Here is a 22,294-nt window from a genome sequence, read left to right on the forward strand (position 1 = left end):
CTGACTTATTTAATTATAATTATATTAATTACATTTCAAGTCTATTTATTAGGATAACTGATTTATAGAAGCTTCCTTTATATAAAACTTTGGCCAGGCGCCATGGCTCACACCTCTTATCCCAGCACTTTGCGAGGCTGAGGTGGGCAGATCACCTGAGGTCAGGAGTTTGAGACCAGCCTGGTCAACAAGTGAAACCCCATCTCTACTAAAAAATACAGAAATTAGCTGGGCATGGTGGTGCGTGCCTGTCATCCCAGCTACTTAGGAGGCCGAGGCAGGAGAATTGCTTGATCCCAGGAGACAGAAGTTGCAGTGAGCCGAGATTGCACCACTGCACTCCAGCCTGGATGACAGAGGGAGATTCTGTCTCAAAACAAAACAAAACAAAACAAAAAAAACTTTTGATTCTTTTACTGCATCCAATGTATGGTAATCACATTAAATATTCCTAATGTAGTTCTTTTCTTCTGAGAGGGCAGTAGATCTAGGGACTTTCTGCTTTGAGAGAAAGCTACATCTATCTCAGGAACAATGAGTTACACATTGGATATTGACGCGTGAATTAGACCTAAGAAAGTTCACAGGGAAAGCAATTTTTTTTTTTTTTTTTGAGACAGGGTTTTGCTCTTGTTGCCCAGTTGGAGTGCAGTGCCGCGATCTCAGCTCATTACAACCTCTGCCTCCTGAGTTCAAGCAATTCTCCTGCCTCAGCCTCTCTAGTAGCTGGGATTACAGGCATGCGCCACCATGCCTAGCTAATTTTGTATTTTTAGTAGAGATGGGGTTTCTCCATGTTGGTCAGGCTGATCTCAAACTCCCAACCTCAGGTGGTCTGCCTGCCTCAGCATCCCAAAGTGCTGGGATTACAGGGGTGAGCTACGGTGCCTGACCTGCACATTTTTTTTTTTTTTTTGAGACAGAGTCTTGCTCTGTCGCCCATGGTGGAATGCAGTGGCATGATCTTGGCTTACTGCAACCTCTACCTCCCGAGTTCAAGCGATTTTTTTTGCCTCAAGTTCTGAAATAGTAGCTGGAACTACAGGTACGTGCCTCCACGCCTGGTTAATTTTTGTATTTTTAGTAAAGATGGGGTTTCTCCATGTTGGCCAGGCTGGTCTTAAACTCCTGACCTCAAGTGATCTCCCTGCCTTGGCCTCCCAAAGTGCTGGGATTACAGGCATGAGCCACCATGTCCGGCGGAAAGCAAATATTTTATGGAATCAATATAAGTACTATTATAATGTGATTAGTCACTTAAACATTCAGCTTTAAAAATAATTGTTTAAGGTGAATATACCGAGCCATTTGACCATAAGGAACAGATAATTCTGCTTTGTTCTACTCTGTTAAATAGATTTCTTAAAGCTCCTTTGGTGTTACTCATTTTGGTAATTTAAGATTCATATGGTCTTCATTCAGTTATGGTTAAACTGTCTTAAAAGTTTTCCTTAGATTGTATATTGAAAATGCTGAATTATTGTAATTATTTGTAATTATTTCTACTTGTATACTAAGGCAACTTAGTTTATCTTATGGATGTGCAGTGATAGCTATTCTGAGTACATGGTTGATGATTTGGGACAAAATTGTCAAATAGATTTAAAGTGTTTTTCTTTATTACAAAATAATTAATATAGTAACAAAGTCTAATAATATAGAAGGCACCATCCATTCCCACTTTTCAGAAGTAACAATAGTTGATGGTTTGTGCTTCCAAGGCCTGTAACATAGGGGGTGGGATTAAAGAACAGAAATGGGGGTTATAAATGACCATATGTGATTTTGCTCCAGTCATTTTATTTTATTTTTTTAAAACCAGGTGTCTGCTTTGGGTCTGGATCCCTCAGGTGCCCGTTTGGTGACAGGAGGATATGACTATGATGTTAAGTTTTGGGATTTTGCTGGAATGGATGCTTCTTTTAAGGCATTTCGATCCCTTCAGCCCTGTGAGTGGTATGTATTCACTTACTTAATATCTTCATATTTACTTAATATCCTCACATTGGAAGACAGTGCTTTTGGCTTTGGAATCCCATCTACAATGACTTGTATCAAAATATACTGCCTTCATAATTTAAATGAAGTAAAATGAGCCTCACATTTCTTTTGTTTCATAAACCAGTGTTTGAGGGTGGGTGCGGTGGCTCACGCTTGTAATTCCAGAACTTTAGAAAGCTGAGGCAGGCGGATCACCTGAAGCCTGGATTTCAAGACCAGAATGGACAACATGGCAAAACCCCATCTCTACTAAAATTGCAAAAATTAGCTGGGCGTGGTGGTGCATGCCTGTAATGCAGCTACTTGGGAGGCTGAGGCAGGAGAATTGCTTTAGCCTGTGAGCTGGAAGTTACAGTGAGCCGAGATTGCGCCACTGCACTCCAGCCCAGCAACAGAGAGAGACTCCGTCTCAAAAAAAACTACAAAAGATTGGGCGTGGTATCTCATGCCTGTAATCCCAGCACTTTGGGAGGCCAAGGTGGGCGGATCACCTGAGGTCAGGAGTTTTGAGACCAGCCTGTCCAACATGGTGAAACCCCATCTCAGTAAAACATAAAAACTAGCCAGACATGGTGGCTCGTGCCTGTAATCCCAGCTACTTGGGAGGCTGAGGCAGGAGAATCGCTTGAACCCAGGAGGTGGAGGCTGCAGTGACCCAAGATTGTGCCACTGCACTCCATCCTGGGTGACAGAGCAAGACTCCATCTCAAAACAAAAAAATTAAAAAAACAAAAAAATACTTTGTTTTAAAACATTCCAATTAATCCTGAGAAATGAGAAGTTAACATAAGCCATTATCCAGGTGCCAATCCATTTTGTACTGTTTAGGTATGGTCAACTAGCATTTTGTTAGAAAGGGCCTTCCATGTTGCTACAATTAATCAGTCTTTCTCTTTTTTTTTTTTTTTTTTTTTTTTGAGACGGGGTCTGGCTCTGTCGCCCAGACTGGAGTGCAGTGGCGAGATCTTGGCTCACTGCAACCTCTGCCTCCTGGGCTCAAGACATCCTCCCACCTCAGCCTCCCAAATAGCTGGAACTGTTGGTGTGCACCACCATGCCTGGCTAAGTTTTGTATTTTTTTTGTTAGAGATGGGGTTTCACCGTGTAGTCCAGGGTGGTCTCAAACTCCTTATCTCAAGTAATCCACCTGCCTCGTCTTCCCACAGTGCTGGAATTACAGACATGAGCCACCGTGCCTGGCCTGGCCCATAAGCCACTCTCTTTTCTGTTTTTGACTGTATCTGATCTTTTGGCATATTGCTTTCTTATGGTATCATTTAACTCATCGGTCCCCAACCTTTTTTGCACCAGTGCCTGGTTTTGCAGAAGACAATTTTTCCATGGACTGGGGGTAGCATGGAGGTCGGGGTGGTGGCGTGGTTTCTGGATGAAACTGGTCTACCTCAGATCATCAGGCATTAGATTCTAATAAGGATTGTGCAACCTAGAAATCCCTCGCATGCGCAGTTAGTTCACAGTAGGGTTCACACTCCTGTGAGAATCGAATGCCATTGTTGATCTGACAAGAGCTGGAGCTCAGGTGGTAATGCTCGCTCACCACCCCCAACACTTGCCGTGCACCTGGTTCCTAATAGGCCACGGACTGATACCAGTCCATGGTCTGGGCTTTGGGGACTCCTGATTTAACTTGTTTCTTTATCTCCTCTCCAGTATTTCCTATGGAATATCAAAGGCTTTATCATAATTATATTGTATCACTTCAGATGGCATGTATTGTCTAGTTGTTTCACTGTTAGTGACTAGAAATTAAGGTAGATCCCTGGATTAAGGTAGTGACATCTGATTCCTTCATTGTAAAGTTAATATTTTATACTTGAGATAGACAAGAACTTTGTGGAGAGATAGATTGGTGCTATGTAACTATCCAGATACTCATCATTCTTTCACTTAATGAGCTTAGTGTCCATTGATGATTTCTTCCCGGATCAGTTATGTCATTGAGGGCTACAAATTGGTGATTTTCTCATTCTGTTATTTCATCTGCATTTATTTCCTGGCATCTTCTTAAAGAAAACTTTTCCTCATTTTCTGATGTTATTTGGTTACCCTGAAATACAGTTACTACTGAAGAGGCAGGATAAAAGCTTAGTTATTTTCTTTAATGGCCCATTTTAGCTTAAGGGCTGGTAGTGATAAATGAGTTGTTTCTGTTGTTGGTGATGATTTTTCTGTTTCTTTTTTTTTTTTTTTTGAGCGGAGTCTCCTCTGTTGCCCCAGCTAGAAGTGCAGTGGCCCCATCGGGCCACTGCAAGCTCCACCTCCCAGGTTCACGCCATTCTTCTGCCTCAGCCTCCCGAGTACTGGACTACAGGCCCCCACCATCGCCGGCTAGTTTTTTATTTTTTTAAGTAGAGACTGGTTTCACCGTGTTACCAGGATGGTCTCGATCCTGACCTCATGATCCGCCCGTCCGGCTCCCACAGGCGGGATTACAGGTTGAGCCACCGCCCCTCGGCCTGTTTCTTTTTAAGTACAGTATTTATGATTTTTAATTCATGTCTCAGTCAAATTGCAGTCATTATTCTTTTGATGTTTAAATGTCCCTAATTTGTCCTATAGGATTCCTTGATTGCGTATAAATTTGATATACCTTATTAGTTTTAAAACTTACTTTTGGTCGGCACAATAATGTAGCCTTCTTGTACATCATTTCCAAGGTCTGGAATCAGTATTTCCCAAGAGCCCTCCTTATCTTTTTTGGAATAAATTTAGAGACCCAGAATCTGTGTTGCTAGGGCATGCCTTGATGTTGGAATGTCATTGCTTGTGACCTTTGATGCAAACAGTAGAAAAAAAAATACAGATCATTAATCATCATATTGGCTATGCTTAAATTACAAGGTCACATGATATTCTATTTCAATTTCAAAATATAGTAAACTTTAAATTTTCAGAATGCTTAAAATTTAAGATAAGCTACAAAGATAGACAAGTTACTACACGCATAACAGTTTTTCTTATATAACATCTATCTTACCATGGTTCATTGTCAACAATTAAGAACAACCATTAGTTACTATTATTATCTCCAAACTTTAATGGATTTCACTTTTTTTCACTAATGATCCAGATACCCATAACCTTTGGTCCTTATATTGTCATCCCTGACAGTTCCAGTCTTCATTGTTTCATGGACCAGAAGTTTGAGGGGTATTGATCAGTATTTTGAGAATGTCACTCAGTTTGCTTTGTCTGACTTTTCCTGGTTAATGAGAATTATGATCCTTGGGAAATATCTAGCGGTGGGGGGGAAGTGACTTCTTGTTACACATATCCGGGATACTTCTATTATGTTTTTTTAGGTTCCTTCATGGTAAATTACTTCCTTTCCTTGTCCATATACTGGTTCTTTGGCTGCAAGCCACTGAGTACTGCTCCAACAGAGGCAGTGGAAAAATTCAGCTCCACTTCCCTGGAATGAGTTGGTATTTAAAAAACCTTTCTGGTATCTGTGTATTTATTTGTTTGCTCAGCTTGGTTTAAACTGGGTATTGGGAGCTCTTTAGTTGGTCTTTGTTCCCTTGACATGCCTCCTTTCTTTGTTTTTGGAAATACTCCCCTTAATTTTAGTACTACAAGATGCCTCACTGGAAGCGAGGCTCACCCTGTAATCCCACACTTTGGGAGCCCGAGGTGATGATCACACTGAGTCAGGAGTTCAGACCAGCCTGGCCAAATGGTGAAAACCCCGTCTCTACTAAAAATACCAAATTCACTGGCATGTTTGGTGGCACCTTAATCCCAGCTACCTTGGGAGCGAGACGGGAGAATCCACTTGAACCCAGGAAGTGAGGTTCAGTGAGGCTGAGATCCGCCCCATTCCACTCTAGCCTTAGAGTGAAATTCGTCTCAAATAAAAAAAAAAAAAAATCTCCAGGCTATAGTGCTTGTATTTTCCCTGCCCCAGTTCTAGAATCAGTTTATTTTCCCCGGGAAAGTATAGTAGCAGTAAGATCTATTCGTTCTTATTATTATTATTATTTTACGTATACTTTTAAGTTCTGGATACTGTGCAGAATGTCAGGTTGTTTACATAGGTATGCACGTGCCATGGGTTCATCAACCCATCATCTACATAGGTATTTCTCCTAATGCTATCCCTCCCCCAGCCCCCCACCCCCCGAAAGGCCCTGGTGTGTGATATTCCCCTCCCTGTGTCCATGTGTTCTCATTGTTCAGCTCCCGTTTATGAGTGGGAACATGTGTTTGGTTTTCTGTTCTTACGAAAGTTTGCTGAGAATGATGGTTTCCAGCTGCATCCATGTTCCTGCAAAGGACATGAACTCATCTTTTTTTATGGATGCATAGTATTCCATGGTTTATATGTGCCACATTTTCTTTATCCAGTCTATCATTGATGGGCATTTGGGTTGGTTCCAAGTCTTTGCTATTGTGAACAGTACTGCAATAAACATGTGTGTGCTGTGTCTTTATAGTAGAATGATTTGTAATCCTTTGGATGTATACCCAGTAATGGGATTGCTGGGTTAAATGGTGTTTCTGACTCTAGAAGATCTAGGTTCTTAATATGCTCATTGCTCCTGGGATGTCACTGCTCTTAGGCTGACTCAGCTGACACAGCTAGGAAATATATGCATATATATTATACTAACCTGTGTATATAGTATGTTTCTAACTTTTTGCATCTCTCTACATCCTTGTTAACCTGAACATGAGTTCATACTGATGTTTCTAATTCTAATCCAGTACTATATTGATTTATTCTAACCTTCCTGCTTTTCTGTATCATCACTTTCCAATGGTGAGAAACCTAGCTTCCACTATCCATTTACTTACTTATTCAGCCTCAGTATACATGTAAAGCAATTTAAGAATTGTTAATTTTACCTGTGTTCCAATTTAAATTTAGCATTACAGAATTTTTCTTTTTTTTTTTTTTGAGATGGAGTCTCGGTCTGTCACCCAGGCTGGAGTGCAGTGGCGCGATCTCTGCTCACTGTAAGCTCTACCTCCCCGGTTTGCACCATTCTCCTGCCTCAGCCTCCTGCGTAGCTGGGACTACAGGTGCCCGCCACCACGCCCGGCTAATTTTTTTTGTATTTTTAGCAGAGACGGTTTTTCACCGTGTTAGCCAAGATGGTCTCGATCTCCTGACCTTGTGATCCGCCTGCCTCGGCCTCCCAAAGTGATGGGATTACAGGTGTGAGCCACCGCACCTGGCCCAGCGTTTTTCTTAATGTCTTTTATTTTGATATTCAAATTAAAAGATAGAACTCATTTATAAGAAAACACTTATTGGTCAAGGGGTTGGCAAAGTTTTTTTTTTTATAAAGGGCCAAATAGCATTTTAGGCTTTACAGGTCACAAATGGTCTTTGTTAAATTTATCTGTATGTGTGTATATATATATGTGTGTGTGTGTGTGTGTGTGTCTGTGTCTGTGTGTTAGTGTGAGTGTATACATGTTCTTTTTCTTTTCGTTTTTTTTTGAGACAGAGTTTCGTTCTTGTTGCCCAGGCTGGAGTGCAATGGCGTGATCTTGGCTCACCGCAACCTCCACCTCCCGGATTCAAGCGATTCTCCTGCCTCAGCCTCCTGAGTAGCTGGGATTACAGACATGCACCACCACGCCTGACTCATTTTGTATTTTTAGTAGAGTCGGGATTTCTCCATGTTGGTCAGGCTGGTCTTGAACTCCCGACCTCAGGTGATCTGCCCGTCTTGGCCTCCCAAACTGCTGGGATTACAGATGTGAGCCATTGCGCCTGGCCTACTTTTTTCAAGAAAAGACAGTAAAGTCTGATTTGATGCCTTTGATCTTTGGTTAAGAAAGAAAATACAATCATTTTCTAGCTGTAATTTCTGTTTGATTGAGTATTCCAAGGGCCATCACTTGATGATTCCAGTCATTTAAGAGTGCTGTCCAATATAACTTTCAGTGGTAATGGAGATATTATATATCTGTATCATCCAATATGGTAGTCACTTGTCACATGGGGTTACTGAATACTTGAAATGTGTTTGCTAATTCTAAGGAACTGAAATTTCTTAAAATCGAATTTTAATTAAAGTGTAAATATCTACACGTGGCTAGGTCGCTGCTGTATTGGATAGTGCATATCTTGAGCCTGCCTTTAAGTGGCCAAATCCAGCACACACAAACTACTATGGTAGGTAACAAGGTACCTCTAGACATAAAAATATGTGGCTTAAGTTCAAAATAGGAATGCTACTACCAAAAACTCACTAAAGTTTAAAATAGATTTTTAAATGAAGAAAAAAGTGAGGCTGGGCGCGGCGGCTCACGGCTGCAATCCCCACGCTTTGGGAGGCCGAGGTGGGTGGGTCACGAGGTGAAGAGATCAAGACCACGGCCAACATGGTGAAACCCCGTCTCTACTAAAAATACAGAAATTAGCTGGGCGTGGTGGCATGCGCCTGTTGTTCCAGCTACTTAGGAGGCTGAGGCAGGAGAATCGCTTGAACCTGCAAGGCAGAGGTTGCAGTGAGCTGAGATGTTGCCACTGCACTCTAGCCTGGCAACAGAGTGAGACTCCATCTCAACAACAACAACAACAAAAAGAAACAGAAAAAAAGTGAAACATAAGTATTTGTATATTTATTTTCCCCTTCAGTTTTATTCTCCTTATTTTGTTGGATCATTGTTCTAGTTTCTGATTGTAACACCCAATGTGTATGTTAATGATCACTGCTTGTGTTTTGCCAGTTGCAAATTTGGTGAATGTACAGTAAATTCTCATTCAGTTGATAATTGAATATGGGAGAGTCAGACTCTCATATGCCATTAGAAGCCTTTCTTTATTTTGACACTGATTTTATTTTATTTATTTATTTTTTTGAGATGAAGTCTCTCTCATGTTGCCCAAGCTGGAGTGCGATGGCACGATCTTGACTCACTGCAACCTCCACCTTCCAGGTTAAAGTGATTCTCCTGTCTCAGCCTCCTGAGGAACTGGGATTACAGGTGCATGCCACCATGCCCGACTAATTTTTTGTATTTTTAGCAGAGATGGGGTTTCACCGTGTTGGCCAGGCTGGTCTTGAACCTCAGGTGATCTGCCTGCCTCGGCCTCCCAAAGTGCTGGGATTACAGGCGTGAGCCACCGTGCCCTGGCCCGACATTGATCTGTTAACCTTTTAAATTATGTTTTTCACCCAAGTGAGAATCTACACATGCCTATAACTCAGCTAAATTCCCCCACATCTTTTTGTCACTGATCTGTATTGTTCCTATATTACCCACGAAGATTACTTGAGGGAGTTTGTGTACTATCTTGAAGATATGGAAACATAGTATGATGTTTTCAAACCATCTCCTCACCTGGGATAGCAAACATCAGAATTTGTCTGAGATCCAAGAGGCAGCCTCATGGTGAGTAAGGGGATATCAAAGAGGCAGTCACATGCAAAGAACGCTCACTTAGCTATTCAGGAAGGGAGATAGAAGTCCAAGTCTAGGAGTGAAGCTGAGGTGAAGTGTTCTGGATTTTGGGCATCTCTGACAAATTTCTCCAGAAGAGCTCTTTGGTGCTGTAGTTTTCTTAGCCTTTTTCTCACTCACCTAGCACACTTTAAAAAGACTGACGTTAGGTGTTTTTTTTCTTGGTTTACCAGTGTAAAATTGAATTGAAAAAAAAAAAGCTTTTCTTTTGTTGTTAAACTTGTTTTTGGTGCATCTTTCATTTTGGTATTTTGAAATCTCTTTAATAATTCGTTTTGGGCCGGGCGCGGTGGCTCAAGCCTGTAATCCCAGCACTTTGGGAGGCCGAGACGGGCGGATCACGAGGTCAGGAGATCGAGACCATCCTGGCTAACACGGTGAAACCCCGTCTCTAAAANTAATTCGTTTTGGATTTTTGCCTGGCATCAATGTTAGTTTTGTGGATGTCTAGGTTCTGAAATCTTTCTCTGGTCCCATTTACTGAAAATTAGTACTGTATTTTCTCTAAACTAGTCTGCTAGTCAGTTCCCTTTCACTTTTTCTGTTGCCTCAGATTTTCAATAGTAGATTCATAATTATATGAGTAGGTTCAAAAATCAGAATCTTTGAGATCGCAGACCCCTTGGATACACCTTCTATGCAAAAAAAGATATAGATAGAATAAAAGTTTTCATACAATATTAAGAGTTTTTGGATCACTTAGGTAACCCAAGTTAAGAATTTCTTATCTTCCACTCATTTAAAATAGCTAGGTACTCTGTTCTCATGCTTCCCTCTCTCTTAGGCAGATACTTAGGTTTGTAATTGCTAGGTCATATGGTAAATTTATGATTAATATATTAATAAACCTACAAACTCTTTTCCAAAATGGGGTGTACCATTTTACATTCCCACTAGCAATATATAAGGGTTCCAGTTTTCTACATTCTTGTCAACATTTGTTACTTTCTTTTGATGATAGTTGTTTCTGTGCATGTGAAGTGATTAGTATTTACTGTTAAATTGTTTTTTTTTGAGATGGAGTTTCACTCTTGTTTCCCAGGCTGGAGTCCTGTGGTACAATCTTGGCTCACTGCAACCTCTACCTTCCTGTTTCAAGCAATTCTCCTGCCTCAACCTCCTGAGTAGCTGGGCTTGCAGGCACCTGCCACCACACCCAGTTAATTTTTGTATTTTTAGTAGAGATGGGGTTTCACCATGTTGGTCAGGCTGGTCTCGAACTCCTGACCTCGTGATCCACCTGCCTTGGCCTCCCAAAGTACTGGGATTACAGGTGTGAGCCACTGCGCCCAGCCAAATTTGAATTTATTTTTTATTTTTCAGTTTTAGATATTTATATAGCTTGGTAAGCACAAGGAGTCTACTTATATACTCATACTTAAGTAACGTTATAATAAAAATAATTTATATCATCGCAAAGTGATCTGTAAACATATTTTCCCATAAAAGGAAGGTGTTTATTACTTGAATTTGCGAAACACTGAGCTAAGGCATCAAGAAAAGATTAAATTGTAAGGCAATCTTTAAAATATATTAAATGAAGAAAGCATAGTATAGGATAGTATATATATATATTTTTTTTTCTGTTAAAGAATGCTTTATTAATACAAATACACACAAACTCTAAAGCACTAAGAAATTTAAATATCTATGTCACAGCAAACAGGTGGCAATTCAACATCCAGGGTCGACAGAATGCTTGAAGGAGACTACAACACATTGGATTCCCATGGTGGAGAGGGCATCATCACAGGTGAAGGGGGGCCCAGCTGAAACAGCTTTTCAAGCTCTCTCTCCTCGTCAAGGGTCATGAGAGGCACTCCATGCAAGGGGAGGTGCGCAATCTGGTGCTCCTTAGGCAGGTCAAAACTCTCAAAGTCTAGAGGATTGAAGGGAAGGAATTTTTCTATTTCTGGATAGGCATCATCTGAGGCAGGAACAGAGCTTTTGTTTTAACAGTCTTCTCAGTCATCTTTTTGGCAGAAAAGCTTGGCTGTTTTTGTTTGAGGGGTCCCTTGGTCTTTACAGACTTTTCTGTAGCTCTGTTGACGGTTCCCAAAGCCTTTCTTGTAGCCTTAGGTAAGGCTGGTGGAGCATCGAACGTTTTGCCAAAACATGGTGTTGAAACTTGAGATCTCCCATCTAAGGCTTTGATTAAAGGTCCAGACTCCAACCTCAGCCCATCCTTAGCAGCCACACGGGTGCCTGGTTCTCCGTTTTCCTTATCAACATAGATTAGAGTAGCCATTCTGGATTACTGCAGCTTCTAACAGCCACATTCATCTCAGGATAGTATATAGTTTAATAAAAACTTGGAAAAAATAGCATATAGTACTTGCTTATATACACATAAAATATTTTTGGAGGTACACAAGAGGCTGAGGCAAGAGAATTGCTTGAACCCAGGAGACAGAGGTCTCAGTGAGCTGAGATTGCGCCACTGCACTCCAGCCTGGGTGACAGAGCGAGACTTTGTCTCAAAACAAAACAAAACAAAACAAAACAAAATCCTTAGTTGGCCAGGTGTAGGCCCACACCTGTAATCCCAGCACTTTGGGAGGCCAAGGCGCGTGTATCACTTGAGATCAGGAGTTGGAGACGAGCCCCGTCTCTACTAAAAATCCAAAACTTAGCCAGATGTGGTGGCGCATGCCTGTAATCCCAGTTACTCGGGAGACTGAGGCAGGAGAATCACTTGAACTCAGGAGGCGGAGGTTGCAGTGAGCCGAGATTGCACCACTGCGCTCCAGCCTGTGTGATAGAGTGAGACTCTGTCTCAAAAAAGACAGAAAAAAAGAGAGATGGCTTCAGTTGTAAATGGAGTGGGTTAATGCGATCACAAGTCATTCTTGTGGATGTCAGGATAGTCCTGGTGGTGTTGGGCTTTTTTTTTGGTTTATTAAGTGGAGAGGATGTTGTTGGCTTGTTGTGGAGTTGTTATCCATGTGCATCAACAGAAAGCTTTAATATGATGTGAAGAGGTATGTGGGAAAGCACAGTTTATTATTTGATATACATTATTTACCTGAATATATTTTTCCTTCTCTTTGACATTTTCGTGGTAAAATTATGTAAACTATCTATAATAGCCTTTTACTTAATTTCCTGGTTTTTGCTTCCCTTTATAACTGTCATCAAGTTACATAATTTTAAAATTTTATCTTATTAAGATCCAGTGATCTTCTCTTGGGTCATGTCTCAGCTCAAATGTCAGCTCCTCAGAGAGACCTTTCCTCACCATCCTGTCAAAAGTAGCTCTATTGCCACCCACTCTACCCATTACCCTGATTTATTTCTTTTATAGCACTTTACAATGATCAGAAATGATGTGTTTTTCACATTTGTTTACTTCTGTTCTAGCACCTAAAACAGTGTTTGGGATATACTTGGAACTTATTATTCATTAAATAAGTCCTACAATAATAGTGTTTCATATTTTTTTCAGTAATTTTCTGTTGAGAAACAGAGCAGAAGACTATTTTCAGCAAGATGTACCCACCTTTTGAAAAAAAAGGAAGCATAAGGATTTCTTTTCTGGAATATCTGAAATCTTTGGCTTAAACCCTATCAATTCAGGGCAAGAAAGAACAGTTTTTGAAATCACTGGCTCTGCACTGTAGGTGACACCTTGAGTTACAGGCTTAAGGCTGATCTCTTTAGCTTTTTTAAAAAACAAAAATATGATATGTATTCTCAAGATGATTGATTAGTGAGTTTTATTGCATCTTATGATTTCCATTCATTTTCTATTAAAAGTGATTGCCAGTGAGCAGATTTTCATCTATTCAAATGGTATTTGTAGTTCTTGCTCTGTATGAACAGTTACTTGATTAAAGAGTTTCAGAGTTCAAATAAATAAAAAAAGAAAAAACAGATACCTACTCTTTCGCATTTCTGTGTCAATCCTAGATTCTGAAATTTAAAAATTTCTGTTACTGGAAATCAGAATGGATGAGTCAGTGCTCTAGTCATTAGGTGTTATACACTGTCTTCTCTGCTAATTTAACTGAGTTTGTGCCATAACTATCAGTTTTAGTGGGATGGGGGGGAGATTACTCTCCTAGATTTTCACTGAAGTATTTTTCCTCCTTTCTTTTTTATAGCATATTAGTTGATGTAAAATTTAATTCTACAACTAAGTATAACTATAGACTTAATGTGCATAGTGGATATGAGCATGAATTCTGACTCATAGAAGTCTGAATTTGAATTATGTCTTGGCTTGTTCATTTGCTGTATGACTTTAGGCATGTCATTTTAATCACTTTGACCCTTGGTTTCCTTGCCTGTAAAATAGAATTAATAATACCAGTTTTTTGGTGTTCTGTTTGATGATTAAATGAAATAGTGTATACATCATAAAGTACATGGCACAGTGCCTGGCACCTAGTAAAGCATTCGGTAGATCATAACTCATCTAGTATTTATTTAATATGAAGGAATTTCAGTGCACAGATTCTTAATTTGATACCTCTCATTTCTTTCAAGTATTATTTCCCATTTCTGAGTTTTTCTTAGTATTGTAATATTGCATTTTACCTCTGAAAAATCAGACTACTGTTTAAGACTGTCACCTGTCCTGATTTCTTTTTTCTTTTTTTTTCTTTCTTTCTCTCTCTCTCTCTCTTTCTTTCTTTCTCTTTCTTTCTTTCTTTCTTTTCCTTCTTTCCTTCTTTCCTTCTCTCTCTCTCTCTCTCTTTCTCTCTTTCTTTCTTGTCTAGCTCTGTCACCCAGGCTGGAGTGCAGTAGCACAATCGTGGTTCATTGCAACCTCTGCCTCCCAGGTTCAAGTGATTCTTCTGCCTCAGCCTCCTGAGGAGCTGGGATTAAGACATGCCACCACGCCTGGCTAATTTTTGTATTTTTAGTAGAGACGGGGTTTCACCATGTTGGCCAGGCTGGTATTGCGCTCCTGACCTCAAGTGATCCACCTGCCTTGGCCTCCCAAAGTGCTGAGATTACAGGCGTGAGCCACCGCGCTGGCCGTGATTTGTGTTTTGGGAGTATAGGCTATTTAGCTTTGGCTCTCTGTTATCTGTTCTCCATTTCCCTTTTTCTCTCTCTCTGGTTCGGTTCTCTTTATCTTTTTTTTTTTTTTTTTTTTTTTGCTACAATTTGTGAAAACTTAAGCCAATTCACTTTACTAATTTTCTACTTTTAAATGAACTTTTAAAAGTGACATTTATTCAGGTATAATTTACATTTCGTAAAATTTATTCTTTTTATTTGTATAGTTCTATAAATCTTGAGAAATGCATACAGTCATAGTCATACACTATGATTATCCTCCAAAGTTCCCTCTAGCCTCTTTGCAGTCAGTCCCTCCTTCTGGCCCCCAGGTAACCACTGATCTGATTTTGCCTCTGTCAATAGTTTTGTTCCCTCTTATAGCTGTGTAGTACTCTTTTGTATGACTATGTTATATACAGTTTGTTTATCTCTTTACCACTTGATAGACATTTGACTTACTTCCAATTTTTAGGTATAAGGAATAAAGCTTCTATAAATACTCCTGTATAGGTCATTTTGTAGATAGGTGTTTTATTTCCCTGGGTGAATACCTAAGTGTGATTTGCTTTGTCATATGGTATGTGAGTGTTAACTTTATAGGAAACTGCCCAACTTTTTAAAAATGCCCTATCATTTTGCTTTCTTAGAGACAATGTGTATTGTAATTACTTCATATCCTTATCTACACTTGGTACTGTCAGTATGTTAAATTTTAGCCACTCAATTGGGTATGTAGTGATATGTTACTGGGTTTTAATTTGAATTTTGCTGATGATTAGTGATATTGAGCTTATATGTCTTCTTTGATGAAACAACTGTTCAAAATTTTGCCCATTTTAAAACTGGGTTGCTTTTCTTGGATTGGTTGATAAAGTTCTTTATAAGATGTGTATGTCACAAATATCCCAATCTGTGGCTTAGATAGAAAGAGTTCCATAAATATTTGTTAAATAGAAATTAGTTTTAAAAAGAAATGCACTTTTGTAATATATAATTTATGTATTTGTATTTTTTAGTTACTAGGGAAAGTTTGAGAGGTTATGTCCTAGAAATGGAAGTGTATTATGTGGGGGTATTGGTGAACTTTCATTTTATATTTTTATATGACGTAACAAAACAGCATGAATTACTTTTACAATTTAAAAAGATATTTTACACTTAAGAAAACAAAGGACATCGAAAACAAAATTATGAGACAAATTATAAACAAAAAATTGTAACACAGATTGAAAGCACCGGGCTACTATCCATAATACAGTTTCTGTAAATAAAGCAAGGGGTATTTGAAAACTAATACTAGCCAAAGGAAATGAATTAATAGGTAACAGCAGAAGAAATACAAATAGTCAATAAACATAAAGATATTCAGCTTCATTAATAAAGAAGGAAAAATTAAAGTGTCAGTGAGGTACTATTTATTACCTATAAGATTGGCAAAAGTGAAGAGAACATATACTATTCAATGTGAGAAGGCTAAGGTCGGGGTATAAATGACCAGACTTTTTTTTCCGCATAACAATTTGATAATGTCTTTCTTTTTTTTTGAGACAGAGTCTCACTCTGTCATCTGGGCTGGAGTGCAGAGGCGCGATCCTGTCACACTGCAACCTCCACCTCCTGGGTTCAAGCGATTCTCATGCCTCAGCCTCCCAAGTAGCTGGGAATTCAGGCATGCACCACCATGCCTGGCTAATTTTTGCATTTTTAGTAGAGATGGGGTTTTACCATGTTGGCCAGGCTGGTGTTCAATTGCTGACCTCAAGTGATCCACCCTCCTTGGCCTCCCAAAGTGCTGGGATTACAGCCATGAGCCATCGCACCCAGCCAGTGTATCTTATTCTGATGTAAACTGCAAACTATGATGGCAAGATTTGGAGAAACAAGTACTATCAGGCATGGTGGGAGTGTAAATTGGTACCATCTTATAGAGAGCAATTTGGCATTCTCTTCCAAATTACAAATGCATATACCCTTTGACCAAGTAATCTACTTTTAGGAATTCCTCTAACAGATGTATCCACATATGTGGAAATAACCAGGAACAAGTTTATTTATTACAGCTTTGTATATAATGATGACGCATATTTTCTTGAAATTTTTTCGGCACAAAATAGCAGTCTGATAATATGTTCTTTTTCCTTTAAAAAAATTCCACTGCTATATTCTTTGTCTTTTATATCTTAGAACAGTACAGACTGTAGCCAGTGGCCGAACTCTAGTCCATGGCTTGTTTTTGTATGACACTTGAACTAAGAATGATTTTTACAATTTTAAAGAGTTGTGAAACAAACCCCAGAACAATAAAGAAGACTATGATACAGAGATCATATATGACTTGCAAAGCTTAAAATATTTATCTGGCCCTTCACATGAAGTTTGCTGACCCTATCGTAAAAGCTCTTCACAACCCCTTATTATTTTACTCTTCTTACTTACTCTCTCTGCCTGGTGAGATACAGGCTGAAAAGATTCTTCTTGTATCTCCTTACCTTCTTAAACTCACTGCTTGTGGCCAGTGGAATGTGCCTGTGATCTTAGGAAGTTTGAGGGAGCTAGGGCTGAGAGTAATCCTTGTGTGTGTATGTGCGTGGGTCTCTCCTCTATGTGATGGATGCTGTGTTTTTGTTGTTGTTTTTTTGAGACAGAGTCTTGCTCTGTCACCCAGGGTGGAGTGCAGTGGCACGATCTTGGCTCACTGCAAGCTCCGCCTCCCGGGTTCACGCTGTTCTCCTGCCTCAGCCTCCCCAGTAGTTGGGACTACAGGTGCTCGCCACCACACCCGGCTAATTTTTTGTATTTTTAGTAGAGATGGGGTTTCACCGTGTTAGCCAGGATGGTCTTAATCTCCTGACCTTGTGATCCACCCGCCTCAGCCTCCCAAAGTGCTGGGATTACAGGCGTGAGCCACCGTGCCCGGCCTGTATGCTGTGTTTTTAGGAAAGATAATGGGTTTATGACCATGTATCTTTGTTTTATTTACCCTACATTATCTCTTCCACATTGTTTTTTGTGCCTGCTGCCTAATTTTTGTGACAATTGCTTCCATAAGGACATCCTTGCTGCTTTGAGAGCGAACCGTCCCTGGACTTCATGGTTGCTGGGTAGTTTCACATGAAGCTGTTGCACTCTTTCTGCGAGGTGCTTTCCTAATCATTCTGATCTTTTCCTAATAGAAATTTCTGGATAATTTCCAGTTTTCAGTAGTACTTTCATTTATCCCGATTTTATATTTTTCTAGGTTATTTCTTTTGGCATTTGGAAGAGGGGCGTCTTTTGAAGTCCTTAGCTCTTTTTCCTTAGAAGTCTTCTATATTTCCTATTTCCAAATTCTTAAGGATTCCTTATTTATATTCTTTGTTTTGGACCCTCTGAAGAATCAACCTTATATTGACAAAATATATTTTTACATTTTTGGGTGACATTTACAAGTCCTTAATTTCTGAGTCTTGAGTATTTTGGTTAGCAATAATTAAGACATGTACTAGACATATACTAACTTGTAGTGCATTTGAAATAACATTGCATTTGGCTACCAAGATTTTATACCCCTCAAATAATCTTAGACCTTGGAAATAAAGGAGTAATAATAATAATTACTTGTTTCAGTTACTGTACTAGGTGTCTTTATGTATATTATTTTTAATCCTCACCCAATTTTATAAAAAGTATTATTTCTCATGTTTTTTTTCAGTGGAGGAAACCAGGACTCAGCAAGGTTATATTAACTAGTATGTGAACTCGGTGGTTCAGGAGCATCTCTGCATAGTGCTGCCATCTAGTCTTGTCTCCTCATTTTCCATGAAATAAGGAGACTGAGGCCGGGCCCGGTGGCTCACGCCTGTAATCCCAGCACTTTGGAGGCCGAGGTGGGCGGAACACGAGGTCAGGAGTTTGAGATCAGCCTGACTAACATGGCGAAACCGTCTCTACTAAAAATACAAAAATTAGCTGGGTTTGGTGGCATGCGCCTATAATCCCAGCTACTTAGGAGGCTGAAGCAGGAGATTCGCTTGAACCCAGGAGGTGGAGGTTGCAGTGAGCTGAGATTGTGCCACTGCACTCTAGCCTGGGCGACAGAGCGAGACTCTGTATCAAAAAAAAAGAAAAAAAAAGAGAGACTGAGTCTAGTGAAGCCAGTAGACTTGCTCATCATCACACAGCTAGTTAGCAGCAGAATGAGGACTTGGATCCCTGAACTCCTGACTCACATTCCGGTGCACTTTTCACTACAGCAAGACACCTTGGCTCCTGAGCCCCAAGTGACAGCCCCAAACAGCTGTGTTTATCTGTCTTGCATGTCCCAGCTTGTTTTGCTAGCTGAGCAAAAACTACTTAAAAGGATCCTCAGTCTTCACCTTCCCACTCTCTTCCACTTACACTCATATACTCCCACTTGCCCCATGAATAACTTCACAGAAACAATTGTGCAATGTCACTAAGCCTTTCTCTGGTGTCAGAGTTACTCCCTGAGAGAACATTCACTTCCTCGTGACTCCGGTTTACTGGTCAGATTGACTTTCCTTCTCTTCTCTTTGATCGGAATCTTAGTTGTTTAGACAGGAATTTGAGGAGCAGATGTTACGTCCCTTGAACAGGCCCTTTAATTCTCCTTAGTACTGTGTCTAATGACTCTTAATCCTGTCCTTTTAACTCTGTGTCTAGCAGATTTCAGAGTGAAGTGAGGCAGGAATGATGAGCTTGATGGTGAACATTTCATTTTAATGTTGGCAAAGTAGTCTACAGAGAGTACATGACAAACAATGAGACAGAGGGAAAATGTTAAAAGTGTTCCTATATAGCAGAAAACAATGTGAATATTAGTGTGGGATCACTGAAATTTTGGATTTCCCGCCAAATGTAGATAGAACAGTTTGGTTGATTAGTTGGCCAGAGAAATGGAGCCTTTAACTCTTTCTACTTTCTCTTCTTAAACTTTTCTGTTTTTTTAGATTTTCATTTCCCTTTTAAAATAAAAATAAATTACCAGAAGAAACAAAGTGATCTCTTATTTTTCATGGTTACTGGAGAAAATTACACTTCCCCCAAATGGGAGTAGCATTAACAAGGATATATCCTGTGAACGGATTCATTCCATTCTTTCTTCAAAGACTTTGGTTAGCACTCTGAACTTTCTGATTATCAGATCTCATGTGTTTGCTAAGATATAAAATAACAAATTAGACATCATTCCCTATAGTTTTCTCAGTTTCTGATTAATTGCCTGAAATTTGATCTATCAGTCAGTGTTTGATTAGAATAGAGAAATCACATATAATTTGAACAAGGAAAGATTGATACGAAGAATTGCTAGCTGTAACAGGGTTTTGGAGTAATGAGGATTGGCTAGTAAAAAGTAAAGAGAACTCTAAGGAATATAAGAATAACAGATAAAAGGAGCATCAACCCCTGGGGTTGGGATACAACGTCCAAGGCCTCTGGGATTAAGATCCAGACCCTGTTTGAGGGGGCATGGCTGTGGCTCACTGAATGAAGAGAAGTTGCTGTGGTAAAAATCTGTCTTATCAGTGTCACTTTGCTATAACACTGCCTTGTGGAGGTACTGGTGGAAGATACTGGATGATGCTGACTGCTATGCACTTCAGGAGCCTGACAATGGAGCGAATTGCACAGGTGCTGGATCTGGACACTGGAGAAGCTGTGTTGCAGTACAGGAGCCTGCAAAGAGGAACATACAAGACTCTTGGAAAGAAGAGGAACATCTCCTCCTCTTACAGTGTTAATCTAACATCATGCCAACTAGCAAAGGAAAAATGTTTAAAGGGTCCCGAGTTCATTTCTGCAGAGCAGACTGGAAAGGGTGAATTCGGAGCTGAGAGACAGTAAGTGGACAACTGGCACATTTGGTCAAACTTATAATTTTATATCTTAGATAGACAAATTTAAACACAAGTCCATAGGTGTTTTCCTTACAAGCTTACGTTTAAATTTGGGATCCTGGTCAGAATTTTGCTAAGGACTTCATTCTTTCCCAGTATTTCAGGAAGGATACCGTGGAGCCAGAGCCAGTTTTCTTTCTTGGAAGGTCCTGGGCTGCTGCCCCTTTTGCTTTTCTGGGCTCCTTTCTCATAGGCATCTGTTTTGAAAGCTTCATTTCCTCATCTGCTTTGACACTTTAATCTTGGGCATTGTAGTGAAATGCTTCATATTGTCACACATTCTAATCTCAGAGACCAGTCAAATCTTTTTGAATTTTTTTGGCCATTGGAATCAGTACTCTGGAATCAGTACATTAAGAATGGTTTTTAAAAAACTATCAGCTAGAATTTCAACATTTTAGAAGAAATGGTCAGTATACATTTGGAGAAGAGTTTCTAGCTAGTGGTAGCTGTGCAGAAAAGCAGTTTTATTGATAAGTATCTGATTTGGATTTAGGAACCAGCTAGGAGGAAAAATTCTATTGAGGTCTGGCCAGATAGGCATAAGTTTTATTTTTCCTTTGTATTCTGTGTCCAAAAGACAAATTGTCATGAGTTAATTTTTTTTTCTGATGTATCCATTTTTTTCCTCAGCTTTGGAATTAGAGGTGTAGAAAGTAAATGGGACTCAACAGCCTAAGATTTTGTTTAAAAAGATGTTCTTATTTATTTATATTAAAAAAATTTCTAAACTTTTTTTTTGCAAGAAACTGTCAACATTTTCATTTTGATAGACAAATTTTATATTTGGGGTTTTGATTATTAAGTTGTTTCTCTACCAGAATTCCTTATGGATTTTTATAATAATCTCTAATGTGTTTAATTATTTGCTTTCGGTTTGTGTTTGTTTTGGGATTTCTTTTTTAAGAGAATGGCACCTGTGACAGCATAATGTTAGTATTACCCTTGTATCATAGTTTACCATACCATCTCTGAAGAATATTACAGACCATTTTGGAGCATGGTGAATAACAAATTTTTACCTCAGGAGTTCACTTGAATAGTCATTTTTATATTTGTGACTGCACGTCACTTTTGGGGCTGTACTTTCTTAGTACTGGTAGCATTATTATCCAATGAACTCATAGCTTTCATTAGGTTTTCTTTTGTTTTTGTTCTTTAAAGAACATTTTACTTAGTATTTCATTTTGCATCTACATTATGAGGCAGTAAGAGTCTTCTGTTTTCTTTTCTTTTTTTTTTTTTGAGATGGAGTCTCGCTCTGTCGCCCAGGCTGGAGTGCAGTGGCTGGATCTCAGCTCACTGCAAGCTCCGCCTCCCGGGTTCATGCCATTCTCCTGCCTCAGCCTCCCAAGTAGTTGGGACTACAGGTGCCCGCCACCTCGCCCGGCTAGTTTTTTGTATTTTTTAGTAGAGATGGGGTTTCACCGTGTTAGCCAGGATGGTCTTGATCTCCTGACCTCGTGATCCGCCCGTCTTGGCCTCCCAAAGTGCTGGGATTACAGGCTTGAGCCACCACGCCCGGCCCTGAGTCTTCTGTTTTTCTAAAGTTGAGACTGCTTTGTATTTATTTCGTGTTATCTACAGCTGCAGTGTTCAATACATTAGCCGCTAGCCACATGTGGTTATTTAAAAAAGGTAAAATAAAATAAAAAATTAGCTGGGTGTGGTGGCTCACGCCTGTAATCCCAGCACTTTGGGAGGCTGAGGCAGGCGGATCACGAGGTCAGGAGATCGAGACCATCCTGGCTAAGTCGGTGAAACCCCATCTCTACTAAAAATACAAAAAATTAGCCGGGCATGGTGGGAGGCACCTGTAGTCCCAGCTACTCAGGAGGCTGAGGCAGGGGAATGGTGTGAACCTGGGAGGCAGAGCTTGCAGTGATCCGAGATTGTGCCACTGCACTCTAGCCTGGGCGACAGAGCGAGACTCCATCTCAAAA

At 39.9% G+C, this 22,294-nt stretch overlaps 1 protein-coding gene and 1 pseudogene across 3 annotated transcripts in view; one reads left to right on the forward strand and one right to left on the reverse strand.

Annotated features, from left to right (window-relative positions):
• Positions 1–22,294, forward strand: part of WDR70 (WD repeat domain 70) — a 385,782-nt gene that overhangs the window by 68,277 nt on the left and 295,211 nt on the right. For all 3 annotated transcript variants that reach the window (XM_017853196.1, XM_017853195.1, XM_017853194.1), the window contains exon 7: positions 1,823–1,956. In XM_017853196.1, coding sequence (XP_017708685.1) covers positions 1,823–1,956 — 134 coding nt within the window. The remainder of the gene's footprint in view (positions 1–1,822; positions 1,957–22,294) is intronic.
• Positions 11,119–11,692, reverse strand: LOC108515981 (securin pseudogene; annotated as a pseudogene).

This window comes from Rhinopithecus bieti, unplaced genomic scaffold (assembly GCF_001698545.2).
Source record: "Rhinopithecus bieti isolate Rb0 unplaced genomic scaffold, ASM169854v2 scaffold_34818, whole genome shotgun sequence".
In the NCBI taxonomy this organism is placed as follows: domain Eukaryota; kingdom Metazoa; phylum Chordata; class Mammalia; order Primates; family Cercopithecidae; genus Rhinopithecus; species Rhinopithecus bieti.